General features: G+C 36.2%; 1 protein-coding gene, 1 long non-coding RNA gene and 1 other non-coding gene across 4 annotated transcripts; 1 reads left to right on the plus strand and 2 right to left on the minus strand.

Moving 5' to 3' along the window:
* Window positions 1–19754: 19754 nt before the first annotated feature.
* TRNAA-UGC lies at window positions 19755–19827 on the minus strand. The gene has a single exon. It is a non-coding gene; the product is annotated as a tRNA-Ala (tRNA).
* Window positions 19828–20786: 959 nt separating this feature from the next.
* LOC113273431 (F-box/LRR-repeat protein 13-like) lies at window positions 20787–22880 on the plus strand. Of its 2 annotated transcripts, none has more exons than XM_026523150.1 (3): window positions 20787–21866; window positions 22000–22164; window positions 22268–22532. In XM_026523150.1, the coding sequence occupies exons 1-3, from the start codon at window positions 20871–20873 to the stop codon at window positions 22385–22387; spliced, it is 1281 nt and encodes a 426-aa protein (XP_026378935.1). In that variant the 5' UTR covers window positions 20787–20870; the 3' UTR covers window positions 22388–22532. The 2 variants fall into 2 exon arrangements, with proteins under 2 accessions (XP_026378935.1, XP_026378934.1); XM_026523149.1 differs by having other exon boundaries at window positions 20795–21866; window positions 22255–22880.
* A 303-nt stretch (window positions 22881–23183) lies between these two features.
* On the minus strand, window positions 23184–25568 carry LOC113273433. The gene is made up of 3 exons (XR_003322397.1): window positions 25058–25568; window positions 24740–24834; window positions 23184–23819 (listed from the first exon to the last, which is right to left on the minus strand). It is a non-coding gene; the product is annotated as an uncharacterized LOC113273433 (long non-coding RNA).
* Between the last annotated feature and the right edge of the window lie 4 nt (window positions 25569–25572).

Here is a 25572-nt window from a genome sequence, read left to right on the forward strand (position 1 = left end):
AGTCTGAACTACTTGAGCAGGAAGACCTTCAAACGGAACCTAATTACTCTCAACTGTGTCATCCATGGTTCTCTGCCAGTTGATTGACCACCATTACGACGGCATTCTTCAAGCTTCAATTCCATTTCAGCAATACTTATCTGTAAATCTTGATTAACTTTTCTCTCTATATATGCTTGATCTTTTGCATTTTTTGCTTCTTGCATCCATGTACCGACTTCGTCGTCTAAATCACTATTTTTCACCTTAAGGCTAGCATTTTCATGGGCAAGTTTTTAATTCAGTTTCGTGCTGGCGATATTCTCGTCTTTCTCCCGTTGAAGTTCACCTTCGAGATGGGTATTCTTCGCTTCAAAATCTTTATTACCAACCTTTTGGACGTTTAAATCATAGGTAAGAGTTCGAGAATAGATTTCTTCTTTTTATGAGCTTGATTAGCAGCCTTTTCGTCATTTAGGTTACTGGCAAGGGTGATATCCTTGTCTTTCACCCCTTTGAGTTTGGAGGACCAAGTTCTTCACTACAAGAGATTGATTAACACCCTTTTGGCCGTTTAAATCGCTGGTGAGGATGATATTCTTGTCTTTCTCCCTTTTGAGTTCACCTTCGAGATCGTCTTTCCAAGACCTTGATCGGCATCTGGTAACGGTAATATTCTTTTTTTTCTCCTTTTTGAGTTCACCCCCCAGATGGATATTCTCCCCTTCAAGGGCATGATTAGCAGCGTTCGCTCGATCTCGTTCTCTGATAATGACCTCCTTATCATCATTTTCTCTTTGCACTTGAGTTTTAAGATCTGAAACCGCTGCTTCTAAGATGGTAATTCTTTCCTTCTGAGCTTTACTCCGGGTCTTCTCTAATAAGTAAATCTTTGGTACACGAATTCGAACCCGTAGAAGGAGAAGGTCGAACAAAGCGGGAAATGAATTCGGACGTTACACTTGTCCAGTAATAATTCTGTCTAGTAGAAGAAGTCGCCCTTATCATCGCAAATCGAGAGGTTATATATATAATCGTGTGATCCCGGTATGTATGCAAGGAATTTGTCAAACGTGTCCTAATTCAACTCCATAGCTGAATTTGCTATGACCATCAAGTGTAACCTAGCCATTCCTATGGGAAAATTTGTTGTTCGGTCCTAGGCCCAAAATATTAGTTACAGCAGGGTCCAACCGGAGAATAATTTTAGCTTAGGGTCCATATTTGTTTAAAATATAGAAAAGACATATTTAGTCTCTGGCGTCGAGCGTGTCAAATAAATAAGAAAATGATCATTTAACAAGACCAAGACGTAAAACAAAAACATAAAAAGAAAAAGAAATAACATAAATTTTTGGACAACTAGATTCGCACTTTCCTACTCCCAGTTACAAAATTTACCATTGACATTAGTTATTGGAATCCTCTTTTTTCAAGAATCCTCACAGTAGGCAGTAAATCTGGACATGCCTCCCATAACATAAAACAAACCTTAGTGGAATATGCTTAGTGCCACGAGTTTCCAGCTTTCCCTACCACCCAACGAGCCACTACTAGCCGAAACACTCCCTACTGCTCCACTTCCGTTGAACCTTATCCTCCCAAAGCACCAACAGCCTCATCATAAGAAATGTCGAAAATGTCAGATCCAATTCAACCTGTCCTCTTCGAGTCTACACCAACACTGTCAGCAACGACCTCATCATTACGAGGCACCATTCAAAATCCAGGGAATTGAATGAGGCACAATTTTTAGTACAACATATATGTACTGTTTAATGACTACTTTGCAAAGTAGCTTGAGAGATTCCACTGTAGTGCTAGTGGCTTCATGGGCTTCACGAGTAGTGTATTCGCAATGTAAAGAATCTGTGTTTAATTGGGGCACATAATATGTATTTATAAAATTGGTGCAGCAAATATGTACTCAAAACAAGAGCATATTCTGTCTGCACTAGAAAATGATGACAATATGTTGGAATCTTGCAATCAGCATGCTAGGTATCTATCAACAGTGGTGCCGCAAATTAAATTACCATGGTCTACAAGGGGAAACACACCCTTGATCCCATTTTCGATTTCCAGTTGCATAAAATGCTAAAACAAATTAAGAATATATCAGCATACTTAACTACCCTCAGTAACAACCTATGCGTTACACCTTCATGCAAATTTACAGCTAGTTTGGAACTAATCACTGATTACTAATCATTACCTGACCATCGGAACCAACAAAAAAAATACTTTATTATGAATAGGAGAAGATGCCAAAGCATTGACATTATCCTTGTGGCAAAGAATGTGTCTGGAAAGGAATTTTTTGTTCACCGTCCCAAAACTGTACACTACCAGTACTATCTCGGCTAACCACGGTTCTGTACCTAGAAGAAAAAAGACAATGATTAACGACTGCAAATCGAAACAAGACAAAATCAGTAGATGATTGAATATTAAACAACTTCTGCCAAAGATTTTTGTTCCTGCAATACAAACGAAATGGCAATATTAAACAGTCGAGATTTGGTACACAAGTTAAATCAGTCTTACTGGTAACCACACAAGTTATTGAAGTCTAACACTCAATGCAAAGTAAAACTTTGGAATTCATCTAGTGCAACTGAAAGATCCGTAGTGCGATTAAAAATCCACAACGCCTAACACCAGCTACCCAAATAGCAAAAAACGAAATGCCAAATCCGACAAAATTAGTAATTAAGAGTGCAACCTCAGTCAGATTGTCTAAACTATTTGTTTTGGCTCCTCCAATATATTTGAGAAATAACACATAACAACATTTATACAATGATTTTTTCTTGAGTGTGGTCGGTGGCGATTATACACTGAGAAGTATCACAGTACATCATTTATACACTTATTTTCTCAGGAGTGCAACGCTTATACACTGTGATTTTCTATTAAATTATGGGCCAAAGGAGGTAATCTCCGTAGCTCACCAAATACGAAAATTGTCAATTATATACTCTATAGTTATATTGCAGAGAGACCAGAGGTGCTTACACCCATGTAATTCACAATTTTTATTTTTATGAATATGAAAATTGTATTCGGAATTTCTTGTTTGCAAGGTGGCTTGGCAAGTTACTTTCTCAATTATTACATGCATATGCACCATCGGCTAATGAACATGTTATCGAGAACTTAAAGAAATGCTTCTAGAAAGAGTATTTAGTTATGTGCAAGTGTAATCAAAATAAGATCAAGTGGCAGATACAATAATAACAAATGGAAATTGATTTTTAGGAGTACGTCATTTATGTACTATGAAAAATTCTTATTCCCCGATTCATAGAATGCCAACAAATCTACAAAATTTCATAGTAACATTATTGGTATGTTTACACAACATAACCTATGCGTAATGCAAAGAAAGGAAATTCTTCTTGTCACAACGGTCAGTACATATTAGCTACACTCATACTTTCATTGGATTTTAAACATCATAACAGGGATTGCATTCCAAAATACAACTAATTCCATATAAAACCTTTGCATAATGCTAAGATAACAATTCTTCCTTTCACAACTGTGTCAATACATATTTGCTACACTCATATTTCAGTGGATTTTAAGTATCATAACAAGGATAACATTTGACAAGATAACTAATTCCATCTAACACCTATGCATAATGCGGCACAAACACAAATCAGGATAATGTAAATTTCATTTTGGAAAATGGTGCACTTGTCTTCACAACAGAGAGATGAGTCTGTAGTATATCATGGTGTACTGTAATTTACACAATAAGAGAGAATAGACTTACATATCTTGTAGATGTTTTCTTTAGATCTCTTGTTTGTTCATCAAATGCTTGTAAAATCTAGTAGCACCACCACCTTTTGAGTACAAAATGAACAACACCATCAACACCATTAATGAAACGGAATAGAAAAAATTTAAGTGAAGTCGTGGCGAAGATCTCAAAGATCTAATTTAACAAAACCAAAAATTATCAAAAATCAAAAAATAAACTCAAGATAATCCTCTGAATATGAAATCAAAAACAACAATATTAGAAGCACTACTGTCAGCTAAATCATTGACAAGGACCACTACTCAGTCATTGGTTTAAACTACTCCTGACAGTAATGAAATATGTACATGTGTATGAAGGCTTCGCCACATATAAAGTTAGGAAGTACGAAGTACATCGTTTATGCAACAATTTTCTCTTGAGTGTAGAGTTTTCAGCAGTGCAACATATATATACATTGTGTCTTTTTAGCAGTGCAGTGTATATATACTGTGACTATCGAATGTAAGCTAAACGAGGTTTAGGATTGTGGAAACATTGGCATTAACATATGCACAAGGTTAAACTAGTACTCCATAACATTAATCTTTCACGAAATAACTACCATTCTAATCAAATTTCTAAATATTGTAACTATGGGCGAACCTGTGTATGAAAGCTTGTCCTATACAAGTTTAGTAAGCATTGAGCTGCTGCTGCTGCACTTTCATATCCATGTAGAAGGCATTTATGAAGGAGCTACAAATACTATCTCTCCATGCCTGTAAAAAAAGAAAAGAATGCAACATCAGAAACATCTAAAATCTAAAAATTCAAGTACAGTTGTTATGCATTGTTAAAAAAATCCATTACAGCTGCTATGTAGTGTATGTTCTACTCTAGTCTCAAACATACTGCGTTGGGTAGTAGTGTGAAGACGGGTATGCAGTAAGAAGAAAAATTCCTTCAATAACAAATCCAGTATAGTTGTTATGCACTGCTTAAAAATCCAGTACAGTTGTTATGTATTGTATATATTTTATTCTATAATTTTGAACATACTGCATTGGGTAGTAGTGTGGAGATTACCAGCCTCTGATTTTTCAGTAAACCAAATATACTTACATCAAAAATTAACTCGCATGATGGGTACTATACTCGCATCAAAAATTAACAACAATTTCAGAGCCAAAAGCACAAACATGTACAACCAACAGAAACATAGGAATATATCAGAACCGAAACACTTTCAATTCAGTATTTCATATGTACTGCTAGATCATATGAATTAACTGAGTATAACTATGAACACAACAAAATTACAAGCAATTATTTTCAGTATTCCATATATGTACTTCTGATTCGTAAACTAAAAATCAACTGCATGTCAAAAATAACTTATAAACCTATGAATCTAACAGAATAAAAACAACTTCATTCCAGTATTGGATATAGGTACTTCAGGATCAAACAAAAAAAGTAATAAAACAATGAATATAACAAAATTAAACCAGTTTTTTTCTTCAGTATACCGTTTATGTACTTCTGAATCAAATAATTTGTAACAACAAACAATCATGATTTTAACAAAAAAAAGAAACAAAAAACAAAATTATGGCTATATTACTGAATAATCTAAACAATAACAATTTTTGTTCTCAAATCAACACATCAATTCTTCCTATAACGTTTCAGTGGCCAAAGTGAGATCCATTAATCCACTACCAAACGTAACAGATCATTACATCGAACCAATTCACGGATCAGCAATCAAACATCCAAAATTAGATCTATTTTACTAGACTGTAACTAGTAGATCGAATCCAACAAATCACTCAAATTTCAGTAAAAACCAATTAATTGATGATAAAAAGAACTCGAACAGCAAAGAAGAAGATACTGAAAATATCAAAACCCTAAGAAAACAATAAAAGGAAGACTAAATTAAGAATCTCACCATTTTTTAGGGTGTTAGAAATGATCAATCGAATGAGATACAGAGGAATAAATCTAGGGAACAAAATCTTGCGCGGAGAAACTGATTAATCGATCAAAGACCTCGTAAGAATCTTCATCGCAAGTCGCCAGTGCTCTTCAAATCGAGAGAGAAAATAGAGAAAATGAAGAATGATGAATTGTGAATTGGTCTGTAAAGTAGAAAGGTTATTTCTGGTATTTTTAAATTACACATAAATGTTCCCGCACGTGTACAGGACCTGGGATTAAAAAGTTGGGTCCATTTTACTGTTTTCTTTTTATTATGGACCTCTGGTTACTGGACTTTAGTGGGTGGACCTTCCACTAACCAATACTAGGATATTAGTACCTATAGGTAATTCCCAACTCCATAGCTGGGGGTGTCGGGGAGTACTAACCAAAATTGTGATGACCTGAATGAGTAAAGATGATACATGAAAGAAACTTCCACCCAAACCTATTGGCTATTTTTTTTTTGGGAAATTTTATTTAAATACCCTTATTATATAGCCCGTTCAAATATACCCTTTCACACTTTAAAAATACTCCTAACCCTAAGCTTTGTACATTCCTAAAATACCCTCTTTTAAAAAGTGTATATACAAACCACTACCACTGACAGTATTTAAAAAAAGGAAAAACAAACAAACAAACAAACTTTACTCCTCACCATCACCACTGTCCACCACAGCCAATAACCATCACCGTCCACCGCCACCGCCTCCCACTACCACCGATGACCACCACCGACGACCACCACCATCTACAACCACCACCACCAACCACCACCAATGTCCACTACCGCCTACGACCACAACCACCACCACCACCACCACTGTCCACCACCACCTCCGTCCACCGCCGCCGCCGACCGCCACCGCCGCCCACAACTACTATAACTGTATACCACTAACAACAACCACCACCAATGTCCACCGCCGTCGCCGCCCACCACCAACCACTACCGACTACCACCACCACCACTGTCCTCCACTGCCAACCACCACCACTGTCCACCGCCGCCCACCGCACCAACCACCACCACCAATGAACACCACCGTCGACCACCGCCGCCGCAACTAGCATAAAAACCATAGTGAAGGAAACTAGCACAAAGTTTCCTTTGCACATGTGGAGTCAACTTGCTGAAGTTGTCTCCAAAAAGGCAATTAGTTCAAGTTATCTCCAATAAATATGATGTACATGAACAAGTTGCAAAACAAAAATGGATCCAACTAGCTCAAGTTGTCTCCAAATCTGAGGCAATTATCTCAAGTTGTCTTCAAAAGTGAAGGAAACTAGCTCAAAGTTGTCTTCAAAAGTGAAAGCAACTACCCCAAGTTGTCTCCAAAAAATAAAAATTATATACAAATAAGTGAACCTAGTGTGAGTCGAACGCACATTTTATGACATATAGTCAGTTGTGCTACCATTGCACCACATGTTCTCCACACCATCAGTGCTCAACCAACAATTCAAACCACCACCATAAAACACCACATCCTCTATCTTTGCTACTGCAACTCTACCTGCAACAACTTCATGACCACAACCGTCTATGCACACTTGCAACATGAACCAATAGCTTCAGTCACTTCCATGCCCCTACTCAAACACCATCAGCAACACACAAGCAGTAACAACTTCTTGTTCTGTTTTCAGTGTCTGGATACATATTGAGTTCCTTCTCAACTTCCTAAGCATTCATCTACCCTCTTGACTTTAAAGCATGAGCATCAGCAGCACAACCATCATCAGCAACTCAACACAACCTTGTGTTACCATTACACCACAGATTCGTCAAAACTACTCTAAAATGTAGGTATAAGATAATTTCAGATGAATGAACGGACCCAAAAACATAACCAAGTTTCCTCGGAACTGGAATCAACTAGCTCAAGTTGCCTCCAATATGGAATCAACTAGCTGAAGTTGCCTCCAAAAGTGAAAGCAACTAGCTCAAGTTGTCTCCAATAGTGGAAGAAACTTGGTAAAGTTTTTTCCAAAGTTGGAAGCAACTTGATGAGGTTGTCCAGGGTTGCAATTACTTTACCTACCCGACAGAGCAGTGGTGATTGCTGCAAATATTTCAAGTTTTATAAAATCCCATGAAGCTTGCAATTCTTCCTTGCCTAGAAATCATCTCATTCATTCTTCAAACCTGTAAATTTGGTGGTGATTAGATGTAAGTCCTGCATCAACACCATGTAAATTTATGAAGATAAAACAACCTGCATCAACACCATCACTAAAAATCCATATAATAACTACTAAAATCCAACAGTTCCACAAACAATACCAAAAAAAACTACCACCAACTCTAACAAACACCATCATTACCACCACATAAACCACTAGTTTCATAATTAATTAACATACTCGCCAACAGGAACAACAGGATGGACAAATTACTTTTCCCTTCCAGAAGTGCATAATGCAGTCCATTCCTTCTTTCAGCCATCTCTTCTTGTCACTCACATCAGAGTCATTCAAACGAATTTCCTCATACGTACAATAATCAAAAACTCGATAAGAATCACACTTTAAGTCTTAAGAACTAATGCGAATAGACGATATCCTTTCAGTAAAATCAAGAGCATAAGAACAACAAGTATGTGCAGTACCAGGTCCATGAATACAAATTGAGCGCCCTCTTTGTAAGTGTATTGCTTAGTCTCCTTCGCAATATCAGTTTCACTCATCTAACATTACACGAACATCAACAAAAGAGTCAAAACTAGTATTTTGTCATCAAACAACACAATTCAGTGCTACATGAATCACTTTACAAGCGTCGTATTCCATTCCAATATTCCAATGCAATGAATTCATAAACAACTGTTCTTCTAACGAGATAGCAATCTCGATACTATCACTTTATATAAACAAAAGAAATCGAAAGAATTTACCGAAATTCCAGCTCGAAAAGTCTTCTCAACGGTGCTGCCAGTAACATAATTCCTAATCTTGGTCCTCACAAACGCAGCTCATTTCCCAGGTTTCACATGAAGAAATTCTACATACACAAAATCCCATCATCAGAATCAAACTAATTCATCGAAAAACCCTAAATTGAACTCAAATTCATAGTAATTGAAATTGAAAAAACCTAAATAAATGAAATGAAATGTTTTCAGTTAGCAAATTACCGAAAATTAATAACAAAACCTAAAAGAAAGTTGTATCACAGCATTTTCTGAATCAACAATTTCGATCTCTCTGAAATTTGAATCAGCAACTCAAAATCGATCTCAAAAAAAAGCAAATCTTCATCGAATCGCAGCAACATCCATTCTTTCACCTCAATCATCTCCATATACTGATTCTTCATAAACCTCTTCCTCTAATCATTAGTAGCAACTTCATCGATCTTCCCCTTCATTACTGCAAATTGATGGAAGCACCTTCATTTCCCCTTATTTCTTCAGTTCTATCTCCCTTCCGACTGCAACATCAACTCAAACCCTAATATCAACAAAACCATCTTCCATTTTATCTCGATTCAGTCAACAGCAGTTTCAATTTCACAATTTCACCCTGCTAATCTCTGTTCAATTTGTCTTCAGCCATCTAACCCTTTATCCCTCTCAGATTCAGATCTACTCACTTTGTTCTTGATCCCCTTTAAAATTACGCTCGATCTCTCTCGATAATAATTACGGTGGTGGTAGGTGTGATGCAAATTTATCTGAGTGGCGATGGAGATGATCGTGGTGTCGGTGGCGTTGGTTGTGGTGGCGACGGAGACGAAGACGGTGAGAGTTAAACTGGTTTTTCCGAGTGAAAAATGAAGAAGAAGTTGAAGTATAAGATGTAAAGGTTAAAACTGGAATTATGTGAATTATTTTTCTGTTCATAATTTCAATTATGCCATTAAGGGTATTTGTAAAGACTGATAAGGGTGTTTGTGCATGACCCATGGATAGTAGGGGCATAAATAACATTCTCCCTTCTTTTTTTTTTTTTTAATTAGGGTTCTATTAAGACTAGGGTTATCGACAAAGGTAGAAGAATGGCGATGAGATCAATTATGATGAAGAATTTTCCTAAATTTCGATCCATGGAAGGACTAAGGGTTCCTCGTTGCTTTAACAGTGTAACAGCAGATAGAAGAGATCTTAATAATGAAGCGGTCGACGTTTGTGATTTGGAAAAGTTACTGAAACATGGATCCAGATTTAGGAAAAAAACGTTCGAGGAGTGGTGTCGGGATGCTAATGGGGAGATAGACGAGATAGACCGGAAGTGGTATGATTGGGTGTTCTTGATGAATGACTTGTGGGAGAAAAAGAATGACGAAGAACAGCGGAGAGAGCTAGATATGCGATGGAAATACTTTAAAGATTTACTGCATCGTGAAGGATTTGTTACCAGTCATCATAGACTATTACTGTCCATGAAAAATATAGATCCTGATCTTCGTGTTAACAAATTGGAAGAGGAATATGTCGAATTCAAAATTGGTTCACCTGATAGAAGACTAGTATGTATTAACAGATTACTATTAGATCGTGGTTCTTATTTTTCTTATTTATTACCGAGACAAACTGTGAGGGGTTTGCTATGTTTTACCACTAAAAATCATGACGCATTTCTCATATATAACCCTATCACTGGAGAAAAATCACCTTGGATTGAAACTAATGAGCCAAAAATCATTGCGTTTGGATTTAATCCACAGAGTGATGAACATAAATTTATATGCATATCAAGAAGTAATTCTGATTCGGATTCGGATTCAGATAATAATAATCAAGTTGTTGAAGTATTTACTGTTGGCAGAAATACATGGAGAAGAATCGATGCAACTACACCCATCGCTGTAACTTATCAAGATCCTTTTTATGTAGATGGTTGTTTATATTGGCGGTTCCGGCAATAACATAAAGGTGGTGAACTAGAACATATAATGAGATTAGATATTGTGACTGAAATGTTCAGAGTTATTCCTATTCCTGATTTCGTCGTGGATCCCGAGAGATCCAAGTTTTCGCAAACTGTTGAGCTAATAGAAATTGATGGATGCATAGCTGTGTTAAAACGCGGCATGGCTCTATGGAAAATTCATGAAGATGCAAATGGTGACATTAAGTGGACTAAAGAGATCATCGATATCGATATACCTTTCCGCTGGGATGGGCAACAAGATCTTTCAATTGAAGCTATTACGGGGACAAATCTAATCTTTCTGCGATCAGATGATTCAGATAGCATTTTTTATTACAATCGAAAGACCAAGGAGTCCATAAGGTTTCCCATCTCGCCTGATTGTGTACCATTGGAATGGGAAAGGATTATACAAGTGTAGTCGAGAGGAGTATGAATGCTACATACCATTGGGTCGGCAAACCAGTGCATTTTATGATGCTGATGATTATGGTTATGCTTCAGTAGTTAAATTCTTCCAATTTTGAGGTGGTTCAAACAGTAGTTATTTTTGGTTTACGCACTTGTATTTAAGAAACTCACGAGTTATGGAGGTAAAATCTATTTGACATCTATTATACCATATTTTTACAAGATTAGTGAAGTGTGTCGCCTTAGTCATAGTTAGTGAAAGTAAGAAGTTCACGTATGGAGTTAACTTTGATCAGTAACCCTTTGCACATACTGATCATGTTGCTGCAGATGATATCGAAATAACCCTTGGATGTAATAATTATTGGTTGTGCAAACAAATTGTGTAAAATAACTGCACATAATATTAAAGCTTCCAAAGGTATTCCGTTCCGAACCTTGTACTTTCTTTTCCGAACATTCATATAATATGAGTTCTAAAATTATATTTTCAATATGTTGCTTGGAGAAATTTCGTACAAGAAGCCATTGCATCTTTCATTTACATATTAAATCTTGTTGGAAGTTAAACCAAGATATAGTGATTTGGTTTGTGGATCAACATATGATGTTGATCCAGTCCAAGTGGATCAACTGCTACAGTTGACGCAGTCAAGTTGGATCAACATACGATGTTGACACACTGTGCGATATTTGGAAGTTTGAGCTAACTTGAGAAGCAAGTTGTGCCGGTTGTTGTGTTTATAGTTTTACTATATTTAGAGTTTCTTTGTGTCCCTAGAAGTGTGCTTTATTTAGAGTTTGTTTTTATTAGGAAAGTACTTTGAGTGATTGTCAAGTTTGTGAGACTATAAGTAGGATATTGAGCCATAAGAATTATACACCAAACTGATTATCAATGTAATCATTTTATTTGCTTCGCGTTGTGCCCTCCTCTCTCTTGCTCAATCCTACATCTGGTATCAGAGCACTGGTATCAGGTTCTAGGGATGTGGGTATGAGTTGTTAAGTTGAAGAAGATGACGAGTTTAAGTTCAATTAAAGTACCGGTGTTTGAAGGAAAGAACTTTGAACATTGGAGGTTGCAGATGGAGAATATTTTCACATACCAGGAGGTATGGGATATTGTGAAAGATGGTTATGCTGAACCAGCAGAAGGAGTAGTACTTGAAGGAGCTGCGCTAACTCTGTTAACTGAAAACAGAAAGAAGAATTCTAAAGCTACATATATTCTTCATCAGGGTATTCATGAATCTCTCATGGATAGAGTTATCTACATAAAAGAAGTTAAAAGAGCATGTGATGGTTTGATAAGTTACTACACAGGATATGACAAGGTCAAGAAGGTTAGATTACAAACCTTGAAAAGAAAATATGAATTATTACTGATGGAGACAACTGAAACAATTTTAGAGTTTTTCTCAAAGACACTGAATCTTGTCAATGAGATTAAGGCCAATGGTGATACTGTAGAAGATTAAGCTGTCATAGAGAAGATTTTAAGAAGCTTGCTGAGTAGTTTGAATCCAAGGTTACTGGTATAGAGTAATGCAACACAGTTGCAACTATGACTCTTAATGAGTTGCTGGGATCATTACAAGCTTATGAACAAAGATTGCTAGAGAAAACTGTTGCAGCAAAACAAGTTGAAGAGGCACTTCAGAGCCAAGTTAGCTGGAGAAACAATCAAGGAAAATCTAATGCTAGAGATTTTCAAGGAAGATACAACAATAGAGGAAGATCAAATAATGGAAGTTATAGAAAGCCATTAGATAGATCAAGAATACAATGTTATAATTATGGAGATTTTGGACATATTACTACTGAATGTCCAAGACCAAGAAAGACAATTGCTAATAATTATAAAGCAAATTTCAAAGACAATATTGCAGAAAGTCAAGAAGAAGAAAAGAAGGATGAAAACATGCTACTTGCATTCATACAGCAGAAGAGCAACCACAACTTAAGTGGTATTTAGATACTGGTTGTAGCAATCATATGTGTGGCAGAAAAGATTTATTTGATAAGCTTGATGAGTTTGTTAGATCAACAGTAAAGTTTGGTAACAGTTCTACAATTCAAGTTATGGGAAAAGGAAGAATTGGAATTGTTCTTAAGAATGGTTCAAAATCATACTTCATGGATGTATTTTATGTTCCAGGTTTACATCAAAACTTGTTGAGTATGGGTAATCTATCTGAAAGAGGATACTCTATGAATATTTATAATGGTTTGTGTTTCATAAGAGATACAAGAAGAAGGTTGATATCTATAGTATAGATGACCAAAAATAGACTATTTCCTTTGAATATTCAGCATCAAAAGAAAAGCTGTTACAGTAGTAATGTACACAATGATTCTTGGTTATGTCATAAGAGAATGGGACATGTGAACTTTAATAGTTTACAAACCTTGGCAAAGAAGGAGATGGTGTCAGGATTGCCTTTCATTGAATTTCCAGAATCAAGATGTGAAAATTGCATCTTTGGCAGGCAGCACAGATATCCATTTCCAGTCAACAAAGCCAGAAGAGATGATCAACAATTGGAGATTGTTCATAGTGATCTGTGGGGTCCTATTGAAGTAACTTCACATGGAGGTAATAATTATTTTATAACTTTCATTGATGATTTTAGTAAAAAGGCATGGGTTTATTTGCTTAGACAAAAGAGTGATGCATTTCAAGCTTTTAGAAGTTTCAATGCTTATGCTGAGAAACAAACTGGAAAGAGTATCAAGATCCTAAGAACTGATAGAGGCAAAGAATATACTGTTGTTGGCAAGTTTATGGAAGAGCATGGAATTCAACATCAATTAACTGCAAGATATACACCACAACAAAATGGAGTTGTAGAGAGGAAGAATAGAACCATAATGTGGATGGCAAGAACTATAAGAATAAGAAAAGATTTACCAAAGAATTTCTGGGGATATGCAGTTGATACAGCAGTTTACTTACTCAACAGATGTCCTACAAATAGTTTGAATAATATGACACCAGAAGAAGCTTGGAGAGGTTCAAGACCAAGTGTACGACATCTAAAAGTTTTTGGGTGCATTGCATATGCACATGTACCTAAAGAACTTAGAAAGAAGTTGGATGACAAGAGTGAAAAGTGTATCCTTGTTGGTTATAGCTCAGTAACCAAAGGATATAAATTGTTTAATCCAGAGACAGAAAAAGTAATTACAAGTAGAGATGTGATCTTTGATGAAAGAATGTTGACCCGCATATTAGATCAACAAGAAATGTTGATCCACCTGCTACTGTCAGAATAGTTCCAATTGTAGTTGATGAAGAAGTGCAGATTCAAGACAATGTTGAAGAACACCATGAAGAAGCAAGAACAGAAGCAGTACCACAACAAGAAACTACAAAACCAAGAAGAAAATATGTCATACCTGGCAGGTTGAATGACTATGTTTTAACAAGAGATGATGAAGATATTGATGATGATGTGATGAACTTTGCATTGTTTGGAGATTGTGATCATGTAGCTTATGAAGAAGCATCTAAAGAACAAGGTTGGATTCAAGCCATGAATGAAGAACTAAAGTCAATTGAGAAGAATGACACATGGGAATTAACAAAACTTCCACCAGGAAAAAAACCCATTGGTGTTAAGCGGGTTTACAAAACAAAATACAAGTCAAATGGTGAAATAGATAGAATGAAAGCAAGGTTAGTTGCTAAGGGATATAGACAAGGACAATGAGTAGATTACTCAGAAGTATTTGCACTAGTTGCAAGACTTGACACAGTAAGAATGATAATTGCTTTAGCTTCACATAAGCATTGGAAGATTTTTCAGATGGATGTTAAGTCAGCATTCTTGAATGGAATTTTAGAAGAAGAAGTTTATCTTGAAAAACCAGCAGGTTACATTATGGAGGGGAAGGAGAATGAAGTATACAAGTTAAACAAAGCTTTCTATGGTTTGAAACAAGCACCAAGAGCTTGGTACACAAGAATAAATTCTTATTTCATTAAGAAGGGATTTACAAGATGTCCACATGAGCATACTTTATATTTGAAAGATGATACTCTTGGCAATCATATTATAGTATGTTTGTATGTAAATGATCTTATTTTTACTGGAAATAGCTCTGAGATGATCAATGAATTCAAGGAGGACATGGTGAAGGAGTTTGAGATGACAGATATTGGTTTAATGTCATATTTTCTTGGCATAGAAGTACAATAAACTGAAATAGGAATTTTTATCAATCATAAAACATATGCAGAAGGTATTCTAAAGCGTTTCAAGATGCGTAATTGTAATCCAATCTTAACACCAGTAGAGGAGAGATTGAAGTTGACAAGAGAAGGATCAGGAGAGCTTGTGAATTCAACAAAATTTAAAGGTCTTGTTGGATGTTTAAGATATTTGACTTCTACAAGACCTGATATCATGTATGCAGTTAGGTTGGTTAGTAGGTTTATGGAATCTCCTAGACAATCACATTTTCAAGCTGCAAAACGTATTCTGAAGTATGTAAAAGGAACAACAAGCATGGGAATCTTTTATATTGTCTCAGAAGATCCAAAGTTGGCTGGTTTCACTGATAGTGATTGGGCTGGAGATACAGAAGGTAGAAAAAGTACATCAGGTTATGGTTTTCAGTTGGGAACTGGTTTTTTCTCTTGGTCATCTAAGAAGCAACAAGTTGTTGCATTATCTACAACAGAAGCTGAGTATATAGCTGCTAGCAACTGTGCTACACAAGTTGTATTGTTAAGAATGATGCTGAAATCATTGTTTCAAGAACAGAAGACACCAACAACAATAGTTTGTGACAACAAGTCTACAATTTCATTAACTAAGAACCCTGTACTTCATGGAAGAAGTAAACACATTGATATAAAATATCATTACATCATAGAACTTGTCAGCAACAAGGAGATAGTTGTAGAGTTTGTTGAAAGTGAAGAGCAAGTGGATGATATTTTCATCAAGTCTTTGAACTCTAACATTTTCATTTACTTGCGTGGAAAGCTTGGAATGATTAGCAAAGAGTATCTTGGTTTAAGGGAGGATGTTGAAGAATAAACCAAGATACTATGAAGAAGATAGAAGGGATCAACAAGAGTTGTTGACACAGTAGTATGGATCAACTATGAGAGTTGACAGAGTATTGTTGGATCAATTGGTACAATTGACATGAAGTGGTTGGATCAACAAGTGTTGTTGACGCGTGGTACGTTATTTAGAAGTTTACTTGGGTTGCAAGTATTACTGGTTTTAGAGTTTGTTTACGTGAGTATTTTCTAGAAGCGTCTTTGTTAGAGTTTGATTAAGTTAGGAAAGAGTTTATTACTTAAGAGTCAAGTTTGTTAATCATATAAATAAGTTGTTGAGCCATGAGACGAAATACATCAATTAAGAGAAGTACTTTTGAGTATCTTGTTATGTTTTTCATTAAGTCTTTGATACCAGATTTTCTACATCTGATGTTGAAGAATAAACCAAGATACTATGAAGAAGATAGAAGGGATCAACAAGAGTTGTTGATACAGTAGTATGGATCAACTATGAGTGTTAACAGAGTATTGTTGGATTAACTGGTACAGTTGACATGAAGTGGTTGGATCAACAAGTGTTGTTGACGCGTGGTACGGTATTTAGAAGTTTACTTGAGTTGCAAGTATTATTGGTTTTAGAGTTTGTTTAAGTGAGTATTTTCTAGAAGCGTCTTTGTTAGAGTTTGATTAAGTTAGGAAAGAGTTTATTACTTGAGAGTCAAGTTTGTTAATCATATAAATAGGCTGTTGAGCCATGAGACGAAATACGTCAATTAAAAAGAAGTACTTTTGAGTATCTTGTTCTGTTTTTTATTAAGTCTTTGATACCAGATTTTCTACATCTGGTATCAGAGCAAGGTGATAGGAAGGGAGAGGAGAAAGGAGATAGTTAGAGAAGTTTCAAAGTTTTTTCTTTAAGTTCCAAAGAAAAGAAGTGTGCAAAGATATTACGTTGGTGTTTTTAGTGTTCGTGAAAAAGGCGTTGAAACTGCGTTTGTGTGATGCTGCTCCAAATAAATCGAGAAAAGAAGTAAAAGAAAAAAGGTTGGTTATTTTCCTGTACGTCATATACATGAAGTTTGGACGCTAATACCCTAACAAGGAGGAATATGAGATTAGTTGTTGGTGACTGGTTGCGAAGGATTAGGGCTTGGTTTACAAGTTCTCTGATAAACATGGAAAGTTACTACTGCTTTTGTATTACGTTGGTTGTTTATAAAAAGATGACGAAAAGATGACTTAGCTGCGTAGTTTTTTGAAGTGATGGTGAATTATTTTGCGCCAAGAAGACATGAATTAATGGAGTGATTTACTTGAAGCTGGAGTTTGAACGAAAAAAAGACAAGATTTGACCGTTGCCGTTGATTGTGATGATCGATGGCTGGAATATAGAAGATTTTAGAGGGAAACTTGGTTTGTGAGAATCCGAATTCCTTTTAGGGTTCGGAGCAAACAGAAGAAATCCTAGCTTCTGTTATTTGAAGATTAATTGGAAAGAGTTTTATCCAAGAAGAAGGGTTTGATGGATGTTGTGTTTGTCGTGAACTGATGTGTTACGACTGATCCTCAAGACGTGATATGCTGGGGCTGAATGATGGGTTTTGGTAGTTGTTGTTCAAGAGAAAAGATGAGATGAATCGATCAAAAAAATAAATATGAGATGAGATGTTGATGATCACAACGACTGCGCTGATACAGAGAAGGAACAAGGATTCGACCTGCTACGACGTTTTGCCTGGATTTTTGGGGCCAAAAAAAAAAAGGAAAGTGTTATTGAAAGTTAGGAACAGTTTGTGGTAGGTGTTACAAAAGTTAGTGTTACAGTTGCAGAATAACTGTTACATAAAAACAGTAGTGTGACAAAAGGATGTCACAGTTAAGTGTTACTGAAGAATTGTTACAGAAGCGTACAAAAGTGTTACAACAGTGAAACAGTGTGACAGTTTTCTGTCAGAGGCGTTGCAGAAAGCAGATTTGATGTTGGTTGAGTTAAGAAGCTTTGGGTGAGTGGTTGATTTAAAGGGTTAAGTCATGGATTCGAAATAGACGCAAAAGAAGATCAAAGTTGGGATTGCAATCAAGAAGGACTGGTACAGTTTGATGAAGTTGATCGAATTCAAAGACTTAGAATGACAAGGAATGTTGGGTGGATATGTTTGAGCTTAAGGGAGGATGGCATGTTGGAGTTTAAGCTCAAACATGTTGGAAACGGTGAAGAAAGTTTTAAGAGTTTGTGGCAGAAACTTGGGATACCTACAAAGTGTGGCAGACTTTGTAAAAAAGTGACGTTTGTGGCAGAAGCGTGACAAGATTGTGAAACAAAGAAGTGTGAAAGTTTCGACTCTAACAAGCGTGAGTGGACAAAGAAGAGAAGAAGAAAAACTAAAAAAGAAAAGAAGAAACAACAGTAAGATTAAAGAGAGTGAAGAAAAGAGAAGTAATCACCAAGGGAGATGTGTGAGTGAAGACAACAATAGTGGGTTAAACTCCCATGAGTTGTGATTGTGAAGATAAAGCAAGGTTTGCTTGAGAAGAGACGTCACAAGGGTGTGATCTTGTTAAGAAGAAGTAATCCCAGTGTGTGGATTTGAATAGAGAAGTGAAGTAATTCCAGCGTGGAATTTGTGTTTGGTTGAGTTGTAGTTGGTGCTGCAATTTGAGAAGAGAGTGATCAACAAGAGGAGGTTATAATACCTATGAGTTGAGGAGAACATCACAACAATTAACAAGGTTGTGATCGTGAAGATATGGCAACATGTGTACTTTAAAAGAGAAGAAAGGTTTGTGAACTGTGAAAAGATCAGTTCTAGACATCACTAACTGACGGTTCTTCTTAAAGTAACATGTGAAGAGAAGATCAAGAGATGAAGATGAGCTGCAATGCTCGGTGATAAGTCAAAGAAACTTGTTTTTGTGTTCCGCTGCAATGAAGAAGAATGTGAAGGAAGAAAAGAGGTTTGTGAATTTGTGTTTGATGATTTGATAGTGATGACGGAATTCTGGAATGAGAAAAGACAAGAACGTATTAACGTTTATCAATGGAAGAAGAGGAATAGAAAATGAGAAAAGACAAGGACGTGCAAACATCTATCAATGGAAGAAGAGGGTTACGGAATTCTCGTTGAATGATATCTTGGTTTAAGGGAGGATGTTGGAAGTTAAACCAAGATATGGTGATTTGGTTCGTGGATCAACATCATATGTTGATCCAGTCCAAGTGGATCAACTGCTGCAGTTGACGCAGTCAAGTTGGATCAACATACGATGTTGATACACTGTGCGATATTTGGAAGTTGAAGTTAACTTGAGAAGCAAGTTGTGTCGATTGTTGTGTTTAAAGTTTTACTATGTTTAGAGCTTCTTTGTGTTTCTAGAAGAGTGCTTTATTTAGAGTTTGTTTTTATTAGGAAAGTACTTTGAGTGATTGTCAAGTTTATGAGATTATAAGTAGGCTATTGATCCATAAGAATTGTATACCAAACTGATTATCAATGTAATCATTTTATTTGCTTTGCGTTGTGCTCTCCTCTCTCTTGCTCAATCCTACAAATCTCATCACAATTACCGTGAAATTTTCTATGCAGCAATATCATGGCAAACAAATATGAATGGAATTTCTCTGGCAATCAGTTGCTGGTAAAGGTATTCCCACCCGCATTGTGGGGTGGATTTGGATCGATAGGAACTTGAGAAGTAGTACAAAATCAGAAAGCAAAAAAGAAATGGAGATGCAGGGTATCGAACCCTGTACCTCTCGCATGCAAAGCGAGCGCTCTACCATTTGAGCTACATCCCCGTGATGTAACAAGTTTGTTGTTTAGACAATTTGAACTATGTATTTTTCCTTGATTATTCTACCACTGAAAGATTATTTTGTTGAATATGTATTCTAATGTGGCTACAGAGCCAATATTAAACACTTGCTCTCTTTCTACTCTGACATGTGAGAAATTCCGGCATGCAATTTCGGTCACCTAGAAGGGAATCATTCTTGCGGAAGGTTCGCTAGATTTTATGACACTAAATGTAGCATGTTCAATCTTTGAGTTTCCCTTAACCGGCCCAAGTGAAAACACAGTGGAATGACCACTATTTTAAATTTGGTTTTTGTTCAATTTCTCGTGGAGAAATAACCCGGTTGCAGCATAATGATCATACGTTTGTAATGCATTGTGAGGAGAAGCAGAGTGTATCTTATGAAATTTCATGTCTAGTTCCACCAACTAAGGCATACAAAGACTATGCCTTACGCATATATGATATGTAAATTAATTTTAACAGACATGTGGCGGTTCCTCATGTTGGAAATAATTTCATTGATAAATTAATCTGTCCGAATTCAGTGAAAAACGGTCAAGTCTGACTTCACATTAACTTTTATTGGTTTCTAGCTGGACTTAGTGTCATAGAGTTGGAAGTGCACGAACCTCTAAAGGCTCTAAACCAGAGTTTTGCTTCATACCAATAATCACTAAATTCCAACAATTAACCTGTCAAAGGGTTAATTGCGTTGCCGAAAATGGAAAATTTCCAGCTATATAATTGATGGCCTTTACTTTAATTCATGAAGGCGACTTATTGCCTAACGCTACCCAAAAGCGGAAGCTGGTGTGTAAGCGAAGGAAAAGAAGGGTACTACCCATTTGGGTTTAGAGGAAACTTCCTAGACATTTCTCTTGGTGCACTCATACCTTGTCACCATCATGCACCTAGTCAGCTCTCCATTACGCCTTCAGCTACAAAAAAAAAAAAAACGAATCCTCATAGTCACTACCCCTTCATCATCTGCATTTTTGAATCATCTCCCAATCTCAAAGGTACTTCCGTTTTCATCTTTTAATGGAAGAAACAAGAAATGCAACATATTCTAATAAGGAAGATAGAATCAGTAGGTTACCGGATGCACTAATACATCATATTCTTTCTTTCATTGATGCTAAATATGCTGTTCAAACTAGTGTTTTGTCCAAAAGATGGATTCATATTTGGAAATCTCTATCTTTTCTAAACTTCAATAGGAGTTCGTTTTCGCTTCAGAATACCGAGAGGTTCATAGAGTTTGTTTACATGGTATTCATATTTCGTGATGACACCAATATTCAGAAGTTTAGTGTGGATTGGGAGAACTCTGCATTTGATTATACGGCGATAATGAATGTTAATAGATGGAGTCTGAATGCCGTTAAGCATGAAGTTCAAGAAATAAGTATAGTAATTACTCAATGTCATATTTCGGCATATGAAATTCCTCACCATCTCCTGAATTGTAAATCACTGAGAAAGCTGGGAATGATGATGTTTTCTAATGCCAGGCATGCAGATGTTATTCTACCAAGATCAATGAATTTGCCTCGGCTTAAAGTATTGTCCATTACTGGATTATCAATTTCTAATGAAGAATCTTCTAAAAGACTTTTTTCTAGTTGCCCAGTTCTTGAAACGTTGGCCATACAGAATTGTGATATTCAGACTTATAATGGAAGGAAGTTGATTGTTGATTCTGTCAGCGTAAAGAAGTTTGCATACACTTTTTTGTGTAGACGTCGTTACCCGCAAAATGGTACTAAGGAGAACATTGTCAAGTTATGTGCTCCAAATCTGAAGGACTTCTTCTGCGCACTTTTATTGAAACAAGACTGTTCTTTAGAAATCTGCTTTCCCCTCTCCAGGGTAAGTTTTCACATGATACTCGAAAATTTAAAAGACGAGAATGCAGAAACGTATTCGAAACTTCCTTTAGGAGAAAAAGAAGTTTATGCTAAACGTGTGATGAGATTTCTAGAAGCAGTTTATATGGTGAAAGAAATGAGATTATTATCACCTGGATTCCTTGAGGTATGGGTGCTTCCTCTCCTCTCTTCCATGAATTAATATCATATATGCACAATTTATTAAGTACGTTTTATTGCCTAGATTCAGAAGTGAATTCATATGGTTTTTGTGATCAAGTTTTCTTTTGTTTCTCAAGGTTCTCTCACGAGCTCCGGACGTAGTAGACTGTCAACCACCTCGCTTATGTAGTCTAAAATATTTGACGCTGACAATGTGGTCTACAAGAAGTTGCATGCGGGCTATAGTATACTTGCTCAGCATTTCTCCTAATGTAACTAAACTGTTCCTTAAAGCCAAGGAGGTAATGTTTATCCAAGCTATTCGTTTTTTCAGTTCAGTCTGCAGTATTGTTCCGATCTAACACAACATCTACGTTTTTTCATATATATAGTCATGTTTGGCAGACGTTGGAGATGAATGGGAAACAGGCCTGTCATTCCCAGGAATGTTGTCTCACCTCGAGTATGTCCAGATTGAAGTGGAAGGATGTGATGCTGAACTCAAACTTCTATGTTTTTTGTTGAAAAAAGCAAAGTTTTTAAAGAAAGTTGTTCTATACTTTCGTTCTAGTGTTGGATCGCCTGATGGAGTGACACAAGTTGAGCAATTTATGGATACGCTAAGATTAGTTCCTACAGCTTCTTCAAGTATCCAAGTGGTATTTAAAACTTAGCAGGTGATATTGTTAGCTTTACTAGAATCTGCAACCAAAGAAGTCAGATAATCAGATGTAGCAAACTAACAACAGATACTTCTACTCCCGGTTAAGAAGCAAGAAAAATACTGTGGAAGCCGAACATAAGTGTTTTGATGTTTGTTCTTTCTGTTTGACCTTTTTTTTTTTTTTTTTTTGGCGATGTGTCTTAGTATTCTGTGAAAAGAATAATTGAAATTTTTTATAGTGACTTTGTTGAACGCCAGTTAAGACTGTTCTTCAGTGCTGATTAACTGAACCTTTGTCTACAAAATCATCATGTACTCTCAATTTCATTTGTATTCATTGCAGTCTTCATCACAGTTCTGTCTATGGAGTGTTATGGGGTAGTGTTGGTCTCTTTTATAGGGTCCTATGTCAGATGCAGTAACTGTTTGGGAGTTTCCTTGCAACAATTTCAATAACAGCATTTTTTGTTGTAAGACCAGCTTAAGGCAACCAAAAAGATTACCTCGTAATTTAGAGGCTGACAGGTAATTCAGTTCGATGAGAAAATTAGAGCAATCTGTTGGGAATCCGCACAAAGTGGTTTATCAATTAGCCAAATGTAATCTGTAAGCAACAATTTTATTAGCAGCATTTCCTGTACGATGACCAGTAAATTATGTTAACGAGTAGTAGGTGACGGATGAGAATGAAATGAATGCAACAACCTAACAATTCAGACCTCTCATTAAGCCAAAAGTTCAACAATCAAAATTTAAACCAGAAAAGATGTCTAACTAAGAAAGAAGGAATCCGAAAGTAAAATAGAACTGAGAGTGCCATGCCCATTCACTAATGTTACCAATCATAATGGAACTTACTTATATTCATTTCAGTTTAAATTTGTTAAAAACAAGCAGAGGCACAAATGATAGAAAATTTGTTACCAATCCGAAACACCTAATAAGCCACTGCATTAGTAATTCAAAACTGCCAGGAGTTCTTCCTGTGGTTTAAGTTTTTTGCAAAATCCACTTAAAGAAGTATACCAGTGATCACATGCGGAATGCAGTTCCATTTTACCATCCCACATGAAACAGATCCAGTTGAATTCCCTTTCTCAGTTAAATTCATGCACACACGGCCCGTAACTCAGTGTTACTGAAAACTATAGTCTCACGAGTCAGGATCATAACCCCATTGCTGCAGAGGTTGGAAAAATTTCTCAGGGTTTCCACACCTATCGGTAACCATGCTCCATCATTTGTTCTCAGGCGTCTTGTTGCTGACATCCGAAAATTTCTTGGGTGTAGATTCTGCAATTCAAATGATTCCTACTGTTAAGACTTTGTCCCAGAGAAAAGACTAATCAAATAGCACACATTTCAGCAATTATTTTAACAAATCAGTACACAAAAACGCAAATGAACGAGTAGTAGTCTGCAGTATACAGAACTGAATTACAAAACAAGGATGCTAAATGAACACCAAACGAAAGAAATGAGAGACATTTAATCTGAAGGTAAAGGCAGATAATCTTGATCACAATTTCATAACAGACTAAATAGCTTAAAACCTTTCAATTAGTTTACATTGTTAAAAGTCTAGTTTTCTAGATTTAACGACAGATTTTGAAAGTGTAATGTATGTCCATTTTCTCATGCTTATATACCAGCGCTGTGAGATCAGGGCCATAAATGTGCTTCAACGTTTTGTGCGAACATCCAACTGATAATTCAAACTAGAGAGAAAGTAATTCCATATTTCCAACGGCTTTACAGTGCATTATAGTATTATATGGCACTATGGCTAATAGTCTATCCAGTAATGCGTTCGTGTGGGCTGAGGATACAGTAAATAACAACCTTCAATGGAATGCATTTTGCCTAGATTGTATCACATACACGGCTTACTTGATGGTTATTCACAGAGAGTTCATGTCACAACGAAAGATTTTTACTTTTCATCATATCCCTGACATTCTAATAGGGTGTAATATCGTCATATGAGGTTCTGAAATTGATCAATGGCATTCCCAAACTAATAATTCTCAATCACGCTTGCAATTCTTTACTAACATTCTTTATTCATAGATCTAGTCTACATACACATCAGAACTACACTCGTCCTTTATTTCTAACTTGATATCTGAACTATGCAATATCTTCCTTAACACCAAACTACAACAATTCATGTCCATGAACCAACTATAAATTCAGAGTCAAAAATTCCATACCACGCAAGTTAAGAAAAACTAGATTGATCTCTCATTTAATCGCGCATTCTTCTCAGAATAGATTTTTGACTGTAAAATCCAGCAACTTGCAAGACCTGAGATACCGGCGAAAGTAACATTAGTGATCCAATTGCCAAAATGTGAAAGTTATGAATGCTCAACAACATGATATAAATCCAGAGGATCAAAGAGGAATCTATCAAATTGTGACCAGAATATAGTTCCTATTAACATCTACAAAGCTGAAAGCAACAACCAAATCGGAACCAGAAATTAATTAAACTGCAAAACAGTAAAGAAAATAGGAGAATCACTTACTTTGACAATTTTCTAGAGTACCACTATAAACAGCTCCATCACATCATGCTTTCTTCAGATTGGTCCTATTCTTTCTTCAGAATAGAACCAATTCCTCCTCAAGAACCTGAAGAAGCTAAATCGAGAATCACATACCAGAGGAGGATAATAAACTTGAGTTTGGAGAGGAAAAATCATTGTGTGATTGAAATCCATCATGATGGATACAGTAAGATTGGTGTTCAGATTGGTAAGAGATGTTAGTCGAAGAATCCATCATGATCGAGAAAGAAATTTGAGACCAGAAAAAAATGAACACAAGAATTTGTTTTATGGGGTTCCGACGGCTGAAGGAATACAGAGAAGAGTTTAGGGTATATCTAAGATACAATTATATGGATAATCCAATGGTCATGAATCTTTAAGATTTAACTTAGATCTCTATTAGGGTAATGTGGTGGGTTTATAGAGCTGTTCTCAGTTATTAGAGCATGGTTCAAGGTGTGGGAAATGACCCTATACATAAGGTGGAACTC

Source organism: Papaver somniferum, chromosome 4, assembly GCF_003573695.1.
Source record: "Papaver somniferum cultivar HN1 chromosome 4, ASM357369v1, whole genome shotgun sequence".
NCBI lineage: Eukaryota > Viridiplantae > Streptophyta > Magnoliopsida > Ranunculales > Papaveraceae > Papaver > Papaver somniferum.

Bases quoted from the DNA above. Each gene is read 5' to 3' on its own strand.
- LOC113273431 (XM_026523149.1), top strand. From the start codon at position 20,871: ATGGAAGAAACAAGAAATGCAACATATTCTAATAAGGAAGATAGAATC. The intron at 21,867-21,999 runs GTATGGGTGCTT...TTGTTTCTCAAG, and splicing joins TATCACCTGGATTCCTTGAG to GTTCTCTCACGAGCTCCGGA. The intron at 22,165-22,254 runs GTAATGTTTATC...TCATATATATAG, and splicing joins TGTTCCTTAAAGCCAAGGAG to TCATGTTTGGCAGACGTTGG.